This window comes from Argentina silus (genome assembly GCF_951799395.1).
Source record: "Argentina silus genome assembly, chromosome: Y".
NCBI lineage: Eukaryota > Metazoa > Chordata > Actinopteri > Argentiniformes > Argentinidae > Argentina > Argentina silus.
Window position 1 is genome coordinate 33,407,264 of NC_139654.1, and position 12,169 is coordinate 33,419,432.

The 12,169-nt window shown below is 42.4% G+C and overlaps 1 protein-coding gene across 5 annotated transcripts in view; it reads left to right on the plus strand.

Moving 5' to 3' along the window:
- Window positions 1-347: 347 nt before the first annotated feature.
- LOC310823575 (KH domain-containing RNA-binding protein QKI-like) overlaps window positions 348-12,169 on the plus strand; it is a gene marked incomplete at both ends in the record, with an annotated part of 120,551 nt that continues 108,729 nt past the window's right edge. For all 5 annotated transcript variants that reach the window (XM_083696459.1, XM_083696460.1, XM_083696461.1 and 2 more), the window contains one exon: window positions 348-489. In XM_083696459.1, the coding sequence (XP_083552585.1) occupies window positions 348-489 (142 nt within the window). The remainder of the gene's footprint in view (window positions 490-12,169) is intronic.

Genomic DNA, 12,169 nt, shown 5'->3' on the forward strand with positions numbered 1-12,169 from the left:
TTGTGGAATTTTAAGGGCAACCAGCATAAGAAAGACTACCTCTCATCGTCTCATATGTTTGTTTCATTTTCCCCTTTCTTTTGTTTTTATTTCATCTGTTTATCTGTCCTAGGAAGAGCTGTCAGACGAAGGAGTAGAATTGCAGTGCAGTGCGTAAAGAGACTGAACGCCGCACCGGGAGACAGAACAGATCACTGCGTTCACCAGCAAGAGACAGTGAGGTGTGAGACAGACTGACTTTTGTGTTCTATTTTTTCTGTCTTATTTATTAATTTATAGCCAACTTGAGCGTAATTATTTTCTCATTTTTGGTTTGTTTTGGCCTGAACATTTTTATTTTTTGGAATATGGTTGGGGAAATGGAAACGAAAGAGAAGCCGAAGCCAACCCCAGACTATCTCATGCAGCTCATGAATGATAAGAAACTGATGAGCAGCCTACCCAACTTCTGCGGGATTTTCAACCACCTCGAGCGTCTGCTTGACGAAGGTAAAATGTTAAATGTGTACGAATATGGACTCGAAATGTGGTACATTTGTTGTATATGCCCATGGATGTCAGAAGACATCACTCACAGTGAAAGTGCCGTCTCCCTCCATTTTTACGGTCGGTATGTTGGATAATTTGTTGCTTGGACTATACGCTACCATACCATTTTGTCATCATTGGCAAATGAATTAAATAAATGTAGACACAACAGTTGACTACTGTATAGTACCTACTCTTTACGCTTAGAGAGACGCAGGCTAAATTGCTCAAGCCTCAACGCTCAACCTTGAAACATGTCACACAAGAATGGACACTTTCAAATATACCTAATTCAGCAGAACTTACTCAAGGTATTTGTCAACACTTTGATTTGCATGTAAGGGTTGCCTACAACTGCTGGATGTAAAATAGCGTGCAAAGGAAGGCTAATAACAGCTAGTGAGTCCGATTGCGTTATTTTAGGCCATATAGTGCTCATCACTGGCTACTCCAGATTTAATGTTGCTCAGAGTAGGGTGGAAATGTAAATAAAAGTCAGCCTATTGATATGATACATACATTCATTTGTAAAATGTAAGGTATAAATATAAGTTTTTCAACATTTCCTTGACTATAAATGTATGTCTTCCCTCCCATCGCAATGAATCTATTCAGCCCCGTCTTTGACAAAATAATCTAATGTTTTCCCGCCAATACATGTTAAGACGTACAGTATATCAGCAGTCGACCAGGTGCAGTGTTTTCTAACCGTTTAGGCCAGGCTGGAGTTTCAATAAATGATGGTGGTCTGAGGGTTCAAATGCGTGACGTAGTGGGTGTTTAAAGTTTGTGTACAGTCTGGTAAAGTTAGTGGGTGAGGCGCCAGGGGGCTCTTGTCAGATCTCCATACTGTAGCGAACGGCGAGGTAGAGCAGCTTGCCCAAAGCGGGTATCGAACTCACTGTCTTCCGCTTACAACCTGGCCACGCTAGCTACAACACCAAGATAGTTAACTCCCTTGGCGGAGCTGCTAACGGGCCTTACAATACATTAGACGATTTCTTCTAATAGGCGAATATTGCCTCTGCCGTTTTTCACTTTATTATGCCGTTTTTCACTTTAAGTATTTTGTGTACGCTGGATATATACAGTGGGGGAAATAATTATTTGATCCCCTGCTGATTTTGTTAGTTTGCCCGATTACAAAGAAATGAGCGGTCTATAATTTTTATGGTACTTTTATTTTAACAAATAGAGACAGAATATCAACAAAAAGTCCAGAAAAAACACATTATATAAAGTTATAAATTCATTTGCATTTGATCGAAGGAAATAAGTATTTGATCCCCTACAAACCAGCAAGAATTCTGGCTCATACAGACCGGTTATATGCCCATGAGGCACACAGATTACTCCTGTCACTTTAAGAAAGTACTCCTAATCTCTGCTTGTTATGGGTATAAAAGACACCTGTCAATAGAATCAATCTCTTCCATTCCAACCTCTCCACCACCATGGGCAAGACCAAAGAACATTCAAAGGACATCAGGGTAAGAGTTGTAGACCTGCACAAGGCTGGAATGGGCTACAAGACCATCAGCAAGAAGCTTGGTGAGAAGGAGACAACTGTTGGTGCAATTATTAGAAAATGGAAGAAATACAAAATAACCATCAATCGCCCTCGGCCTGGAGCTCCATGCAAGATTTCGCCTCGTGGGGTAAGGATGATCATGAGAAGGGTGAGGGATCAGCCCAGAACTACACGGGAGGAGCTTGGTAATGATCTCAAGGCAGCTGGGACCACAGTCACCAAGAAAACCATTGGTAACACACTACACCGTAACGGATTGAAATCCTGCAGTGCCCGCAAGGTCCCCCTGCTCAAGAAGGCACATGTACAGGCCCATCTGAAGTTTGCCAATGAACACTTAAATGATTCAGAGAAGGCTTGGGAGAAGGTAATGTGGTCAGATGAGACCAAAATTGAACTCTTTGGCATAAATTCGACTTGTCGTGTTTGGAGGGAGAGAAATGCTGAATGCTACAATCCCAAGAACACCATCCCCACCGTCAAACACGGAGGTGGAAACATTATGCTTTGGGGTTGTTTCTCTGCTAAGGGTACAGGACGACTTCACTGCATTGAGGGGCCAATGGACGGGGCCATGTACCGTAAGATCTTGGACGAGAACCTCCTTCCCTCAGCCAGAGCACTGAGGATGGGTCGTGGATGGGTCTTCCAGCATGACAATGACCCAAAACATACGGCCAAGGCAACAAAGGAGTGGCTCAAGAAGAAGCACACTAAGGTCATGGAGTGGCCTAGCTCGTCTCCAGACCTTAATCCTATAGAAATTCTGTGGAGGGAGCTGAAGCTTCGAGTTGCCAAGCAAAAGCCTTGAAACCTTCAGGATTTGGAGAGGATCTGTAAAGAGGAGTGAACCAAAATTCCTCCTGAGATGTGTGCAAACCTGGTGACCAACTACAAGAAAAGTCTGACTTCTGTGCTTGCCAACAAGGGTTTCTCCACCAAGAACTAAGTCATGTTTTGCTTGGGGATCAAATACTTATTTCCTTCAATCAAATGCAAATGAATTTATAACTTTATATAATGTGTTTTTTCTGGACTTCTTTGTTGATATTCTGTCTCTATTTGTTAAAATAAAAGTACCATAAAAATTATAGACCGCTCATTTCTTTGTAATCGGGCAAACTAACAAAATCAGCAGGGGATCAAATAATTATTTCCCCCACTGTATATATGTATATACTGTATATATATGAGTACAAGTCAGGTTTTGTTTCGTGATGACGCTTCGATCCCAGCAAACATTTAGATGTCGATTAGCCTTAAAATCTAGTCTATCTCCGATGTCGGAGGACCGGCCAATAAAGGGCACAAAATGAAAGTTTGCTGATGTCGTTGAAAATAGGTCTTTTTGAGGTTGTTGGTACTTTCTACTATGGCTATGTCATCTAATATTCTTCCACTACTGTTCAATCTGTACTCCATCACCATACACATTTGCATCAACACACAATGAAAAATACACAGTCAATCCAAACTCAGTGAAGTTTTTATTGAAACAATACAATTATTGCCAACTATCAAAACCTGTGGATCAAACAAGCTGTTACACAGAAGGTCTGAGGAACCAAGCGACGGCACACAGAGAGGGTAAATGAAGCACGAAGGCGTATTTAATAATAAAAGGGAAAAGGGTAGGGGAGAGAGAGATAATCCAAATGAGAGTAGTCCAGGGTCGGTCCAGGGTTCGGCAGGCAGGCGGGTTGTCAGACGAGCAGGGGTACAAACATTAGAACAAACATTTTATTTTATTACTTAGTAAAATATAATATTTCTCAAATAACCTCTTCCTCTCAGCCTCCATAAGTGCCATTTCTACTTTATCGATCGTTTGCCCCTTTTCAAAGCGAAACTCCAATTCCCTCCATGATGACGTGCGTAGCATGTTCTGGCCTGATCTCATGCGTTTTGAGTAATTGAGTGCAGTTTTTCCAGTCGTTAAGTTTTTCTTTGAATACATGAGACAGCTTCTCTTGATTTTCTTCCCCATTTACTAGTTTCCTGTAAAAGTTGTGGTGGTGGCAACTTCTTCCATCCTCTCTTTTCAGAAAAGTAAATTCTGATTTTATTTGATAGGGTCCTCTGCTTACAAACTCTGTTCTCACCTTATCAGGTTTGGCCAGTCAAGAGGATCGATAGGTGCTGCCTTATAGGACTTAGTGGACAGGCTGTGTTTCAGTGGAGGTAGATGGGGTGGGTGGATGTAGTGTTGTACTTAACATGGGGCTGGTGTTATGATTGGTGTCCTTTCACCTGCAGGCAAAGTCAATTTAGCTAATGGTAATAAAAATGTAACTGTAATATGCAAAAATAATAACAACTCAACAGGCAATTTCACAGTAAATAAACAAACTTGACTCGACTCACCTGGTGTAGGCTGTGATGCAGATGGAGGGTCTGAACCTTGACTCCCTTCCCCAGTAGCAGGGTTCCCAGGTTGTGCATTGGTGGGCTGTAGCATACATGCATACATATGCAGTAGATTTATGTAGGTCCCAATTTGCAATAATACTGAGCAGCCAAACAAAAGCCAAATAAAAGCCAGGCAATTAAATGCAAAACATATTTTTAAGTGGTTATGAATTAAAATGTATTTTAAACTTGTGTCAAGTAGGACAGGGTTGAATATTCCTTCTTAGTAATATTTATAATTACAATTCAATCAGGACACTTAAGTCGTTGATGTAAATGTTTTTAGTTGAACAAATTTACAATTTGATTTGGCTTAATGGATGGTTCCACTCTGATATAGCTCCCCGCTATATAAAGAGGCCATAAACTTCTAATCCCCCACTTGAATAAACAATATTAAAATGAATAAATACAAAAGCGGGGAGAACCATGAAATTCAACCCTCCATAGGTAGGTAACAACAGCTAAGCTGTTCAAGCTATAGTGGAACTAACATGAACTGGCTCTTATAGCTTGTCCCATCGTCCTCCTTGCTGTGCCTTACTGAACCTTACTGAGTCAGGACACTTAAGTCGTTGATGTAAATGTTTTTAGTTTAATGAATGTACAATTTGATTTGGCGTAACGGATGGTTCCACTCTGATATAACTCCCATAGCCCATAATACCACGAGACTATGTGTCCGATCTAAGCCGATACCTGCCAAGCAGGGTGACCCACCCAGTGTCCCACGCCTGCAGGGACGGGAGTACTCTTTTACAACCTGGACCAGATGGGGGGTCATTCTAACATTACGTGAAACTAAAACTGTGTGTCCGATTTACCCAACCGGTTCCTACTTAGCAGGGTGACCCACCCGGTGTCCCCCTGCACGCACGTGCAGGAACAGGCTTGCACCAACCTGGATCAGACGGGGGTCTAGCATTATGTGAACTAAAACTTGTGTCCGGTTTAACACTGGTATGTGCACCAGCTAGAATAAGTTTTCATTACATACACTGTACCGAAATGATTGCAACACCCCATGCATTCTAAATAACATTACTCCACGCCTTTGAGCTTTCTCATTTTCTACTGAATTCAACCTAAGTAACGTTCATAAGCAGCTTCATCAAAGTGGCAGTGATATGTCAGTGGTTGAAGTTGCTGAGGTTGTCGCGCCAAAGTGGGAGTGTATATGTCCAGGGACAGTCCGCATTGTTGCACAGGAACCAGAGACAAGCAGGGAACCATCCTCCGTTATGAAAACGGTTCGGTAGACTTTCCCGTGGTCGACCATGCAAATATCGAGAACATGGAGGGCAAGCAGTATTAGTTTGAGATATAACAATGGGAATTCCTCTGCTGTTCCTATCAGAATTAGAGTGTTTGAGAATGAGTGATTATCCAATCCTAATCAGCAAGTGTGAGATTGTAGGCCAGATTGAAAACGGCACTCCGAGTAGTGTATTCGCCACGCCTAAGAAACCTGTCAAAGCTGTAAGAAACACAATTCCAGTAAAACATCCACGCGTCTGATAAAGCACACCGTAGAGTCGAAGGAAGACATTTATCATTGGCTTCTGGTTGCGTTTTCTGTGGCGCAGGGAATGGAAGACTGGCATCTGGTCCTAAGTTTCCCTCCTCAATGATGAACAACGTTTCAAGGCAACGTCGGTGTTAGGCATAGCAGATAGCAGGACATGGAAAGAAAGAATACAAGCAACTGTTACTTGAGAATTACAATGGAGTTCCTCTGCTGCCTCTATCCAACTAGTGTATGAGAGTGAGTAACGAGTCATCCAATCTAAATCAGAAAGTGTGAGAATCATAAGGATAGAAGAATAATCACGACCGTGATTCACCATGCCCATGCAACCGTGAGAACCTAAAACTACTCAGCGACTGAATCTACACAGTGACTTAAAAACATCCTCTTCCTAGAGGACACCAAACGTTCACTGAGAAGAAAAATAAAGACTTAACATGCTAAATTGGTTCCTTAATCCCTGAGAGACTAAAAGCACTCCTAAATATTTAAAAACTGCAGGAACTGCCCGCAGCTGACAACCTGTCACCTGAACCTAGGGGCTGTAGTTCTGTAGTTTTGCTGCCCTATTCACATGTATGTACAGCCTTGGAACACAAATGGGACATAGTCTAGATCTAACCAGTCTAACCATAGCTGAAGGGGGGGGGAACATTGCAGACCGCATCCAGGCACATTGAGCAGGATAATCATTCACACCAAGCTCTGAACCAAATTAGTTAAGACCCCCAAAACAAATAGAACAGCTGCATCGCAACTCGAATGCACATGACTGTAAGAAGGACTAGCGCAAGTCCTTGACGGCCAGCTGCGTCCTCCTTGCCGTGCCTGACTGAACCTGTGTGATACTTCAACATTAATGAAATTATGGTAGCATTTTAATTTATAATCATTGTTCTGTTTGGTTTTACTTTTGAAAACACTTTCAAATTATCAGCCTATTAGAAACCTGGGTGAGTCGACAGTGGCAAACGGATGCAAGCCTTTCACGATGAACTGGGTGAAAGCTCTGTGACACTTGTCCACTTTATCTTTTTGCATTCTCCCAGCAGTCAGAGTGAAGGGAGTTTGACATAACGTTAAGCTGGAGCAGCGGTGCATTGGCGAGGGGTGGGCTGATCATGTCAATTAATCAAGTTAGCGAATATATTTTCGCATTAGCATTAATTACTCTGTCATAGTCAAGGAAAGGGGCTTGCTACGTGGCTGGGCTACGGCATACCTAGGCTGGAGTGGAGGAGGATGTTCCAGCAGCAGTGCGAGTTGCAAGAGAACAACCGACTACATATTGCATTTCGCTTCCTCCTTTTCTTTCTACTTACTGAAATGTAGCTTAGCTATGTTGTCAAGGAGTGAGTGAGTGACGGATGAGCAAAGCGAAGACAATAATTGGTGCGTCTTTTAGGACCGGCATAGAACTGGGTTTCGATTCCATCCGTATTCATAACCTAACCTCTTTTCATAATTTAAAATGTAACCCTGGCTTATCCTGTAGCCTGCACAAAATCATTGTATGTCTATTGTCATTTGTGAATTATCAAGTCAGATGGAACAAACAGAAAATAATAACAGGTAGCTAGCTAGCTGGTTCAACAATCAATCAAGCTTTATTTATATAGCGCCTTTCATACAAAATTGCAATACAAGGTGCTTAACAGTAAAATTTAAAATACATAAGTACAGAACATACAAGCATACATACATATATACATAGAGAATAGAATAGAAATATAAATAATAATGGATTAAGAGTAAATAATGGTGAATAAAAAGAAAACAAAAATAGAAGTGCAAATGGATTAAGAGAAAGCTAAGCTAAAAAGGTGTGTCTTGAGGTTTCTTTTAAAAGTGTTTATGGATTGTGACACCCTAAGCTCTAACCCTAACCCTGAGCAGGGAGTAATTTGCAATCGCTAGAACTTCATCCTCCAGGCAATTAAACATAGTCGTAAAAAAGGTGGTGGGGATGGGATCAAGTGAGCAAGTAGAGGGTTTTAGTTCCATAACGTCTTTCCTCAGATTTCTTTATCAATAGCAGCAAAACCATTCATAGTGATCTTAGGCAGAGGGGTAGTGTCAGGGGACAGGGGCTCACACACATTCTGAAAAACATGTTTGAGGTCCAGCCTGATTTTTGATCTCTTGTCCCTGAAAAATGTGGCAAATTCTTCACTTCTTGATACTGAGGAGACTAAAGCGTGTTTTTTTGGGGCTGGATTTATGAGCCTGTCAATAGTTGAGAAACGTATTCTAGGATTATTAAGATTATTAGAAATCAGCTTTGAGAAATGAGCTTGTCTTGCATTTCTAATTGCTCTGTTGAAGTTGGCGAGGTGTTCTTTAAAAATGTCAAAATGGACTTGCAGCTTAGTTTTTCTCCATTGACGTTCAGCTCTCAGTTTTTCTTGAAGTTAATAATATCCCCTGTTCTCCATGGTGGTTTCTGTTTAGATTTTGGCTGCTGCTACAGTGTCAGTGGTAGTCTTTAACTTATTATTAAAATTGTTGACTAGATCATCACAAGAGGACGGAAGGATCTGTGGGGGTTATTGTTAAAATGATTCACAAAAGTTTCAGCAACTTCCGGGGTAAGATAGCGTTTTGTAACAACCTGCTCAGTAGTAAAGCTAGATGATGATAATAATGCAGTGAAAAAGTTACAGTAATGGTCTGAGAGTGCCAAGTCAATTACAGAGGATACATCAACCCTTTGGCCATGAGTAATAATTAGATCTAGCGTGTGACCGTGGTTGTGTGTCGGCTCATTAACATGTTGAATGAAGTCCATAGTGTTTCACAGGAACGTCTGAGGAACCAAATGATGGCACACAGAGAAGGTGGTGGGGTTTAGCCCGAAGGCGTATTTAATAATAATAAAAGGGAAAAGGGTAGGGGAGAGAAGGATAATCCAAGTGGGTCATCGGGGTCCGGTCCGGGGTCGATAACGGGAGGTCCAGTGTTCGGGAGAGGAGAAAGGCGCCGTGGGGTAATCCGTGGGGAGTAGTCGGGGTTCGGTCGAGGGGTCGATAGCAGGGAGGTCCAGTAGCGAAGAGGGGGTTGGGGCTAGGTCCGTGGATGGGTAGAGGAGGGGAATCCGAGGAAGATGAGGGTTCTGGATGGGGCACAGGAGAACACGGTGAGATACACACAGACACAAGGGACACGGGAGGATAGCAAAACTGTCTGGAAACGTATGTGGATACTTGAAAAGTTACCGTGGGACACAGTACGTTCTGGCGCCGGAGTGGAGTTCAGGCAGGGTTCTTATAGGGAGGTGATTGCTGATGGTTCGCAGGTGTGCTGAGTGGAGACAGGGAACAGGTGCGCTGTCGACTGGGAGGGTGACGCTCCAGCGATGATCGCCTGGGCCTCAAGGTGGTGCTAGAGGGCCGGTCAGGGAGAGGGACCCTAACACATAGAACTCAACATTTTTAGGAACCCAGCAGCTCTAGAGTCGGCCACGTTATCTACATGTAGATTAAAATCACCCAATAGCATAATGTTGTCATAATTTGTACTGACAATGGACAACAATTCAGAGAATTCATCCTGGAAGATAGGACACTGTTTGGGGGGTCTATATATGGTTAGTACAGGAGGTTGGGATCTTAACAGTATAGCATGATGTTCAAAGGAACGGAAATCACCAATAGGGATATTTCTACAGTTCAGGGCATCAGCAAACCTTTTTTACCATTCCTAGTAAAGTGTTCAAAACTATAGCATTGAGGGGACGTTTCAATAAGAGCAGCAGGTCCGTCGCTATTTAACCAGGTTTCTGTTAAAAACATGCAGTCAAGTTTATGTTCAGAGATGGGCTCATTGATAACAAAGGACTTATTGCTAAGTGATCGAACATTTAGAAGTGCCATGTCCATTTTTTCCCATACAGGCTTTCTTAGTGCAGTGGATGGAGCATTTAATCGGATAATGATCAGATTATTTTTAGTTATACCACGGGTAGTACATTTTAGCTGATGGTTGAAAGATCTAACATGTTGCCTGTTCCCAATAGTAACTGGGATGGTATTAGAATGAAAACAAACATCTGTACTGTGAGAAATTAATGAGTATTTGTTAATTAGTCCAGGACCCTTGTGTTGACCATGACAGGCTGTAGTAATCACACAAGGTAACTGATTTGATTGACTTTGTTTTGTTGGAATGGGTGATGTCGTTACCCTGTGGGGGCCTGGACTTTCTCAGACAGCTGTGTCAGTGTGTTGGATGGCAAAGTCCATGTTAGCAGAGAGAAAGTGTGCACCAGTGCGGTTGGGGTGGAGTCCATCACCCTTATAGTACTCACTGCGGTTCCAGAAGAGATCGAAGTGGTCAATGAAGTGGATAAGATGGATTCCGAGGGTTGTGCACTCTGCCTTGAGCCAGTTGTGGAGAGAGAGTAGCCTGGTGAAACGGCCATAGCCAAGCCCAAGAGTAGGAATTGGACCGGAGATCAGGATCCTTTTCCCAGTGGACAGTAGTGCAGCCAGGAGATGTCTGAAGTCCTCTTTTAACATTTCTGACTGCCGTTTCCTTGTGTCGTTCGACCCAACGTGCACAATGATCCTGGTGCACTCTGGGTGGTGTTGTAGTGCAGTGGGTAGCTGTTCCAGGATGTCTGACACACAGGCTCCAGGGAAACAGTAGGTGTGCCCCCCCCTCACTCTGATGTCTCTTATGATGGAGCTCCCTAGGACTATTCTTGATGGGGGAGGGTGGTCAGGCTTAGAAGTGCCAGGTGGGTTGCAGGGTCTGTAGGATCTCCTGGAGTGTGGGTGCTGGGATCTGGTTGTGTATGGCCTGGATGCAGCTGTAGCAGCAGACACAGGAACAGTAGACACTGGGACAGGAGCAGGGATGACAGGGGCCGCAGTAGTGGGAGCCAGCTCCCAATGCTAGTTTAGCTAGCTAGCTAGCTAAAACTTTGCTTGATAATAATAATAAACGTCAATAAACACAAACAGTAATTCGACATACCTCTGTATTTAGCTTTCTTTTCATCATCCTCCTTTTTTCACTTTCTCCCCTGTGCACCAGACAGCTTGGACAGCACTCTATCATATCAAACAATTCCCTTTACTTGCAAAGAAAGTAGTTAGACAATCGTATATGTTATACCTCTTTCGTTCAAATTTGAAAGATGTGAGTCGCGTAGTTCCCACTAGACATGTCCATTAAATACAGTGCCTATAGAAAGTCATCATACCCTGTGAAATCTTTACCTTTTGTCACATTACACCCTGGAAATTAAAATAAATCATATCTAACTTTTTTGAGCTGTATGTACACATTATAACCCTCATCATCAAAGTGAAAATACAATTTTTAAAAATTCTGGACATTAAAAATTAATTTGTGAAATACCTGGTTTGGTTAACCCATTTGTGCCGGATGCTGCGCGACGCAACTCTGAATCTACCGCCAGTTGCTGCGTGGCGCAGCATTTTTGATTTGTCGTACTTTTCATGAGTGCAGCATATAATGCACTGTCATTGGTTCAAATACACATGAGGTGGGTCTTGTTGATTTTTTAAAACCACGTGAGCACCCAAATGTCGTGTGGTTCGCCGAAAATCCCGTAAATCAATCAGAAAACCAAACACAGCACACCACCCAAAACACACCATACCTACTGTGAAGCATGGTGGTGGCAACATTATGTTGTGGGGATGTTTCTCTTCAGTGGGGACTGGGCAATTGGTCAGGATTGAAGGGAAAATGGATGCTGCCAAGTACACCCAAATTCTTGAGGACAACCTAAAGCTGGAAAAAGTTTTTTTTTTAATGGGTTTTGATTTCAGGCTGTACGACAAATATAGTAACTATTTCAAAGGGGTATGATGACTTTCTATAGGCACTGTATGTTTAAACTGTTTTGGTGGTAAAGATAAATAGATAGGTAGTTTATTGATCCCTGAGGGGAAATTAAGGCGTGACAGCAGCTCACATCACAAACAACAACAACAAAATAAAGTGACAATAGAATAATAGAATAAAATCAGACATCTGAAACATTATATACAGTAAGAACAGTCCAGTATGATTTAACATCCCCCAGCCTGACTCGATCACCTCGATTGAGTCAGGCTGAGCCAGAGCCTGGATATTGGATCAGTTAAGGCCTCATAAAAGATATGTTTTCATGTACTACTAGGAAACCCATGAAAGTACTC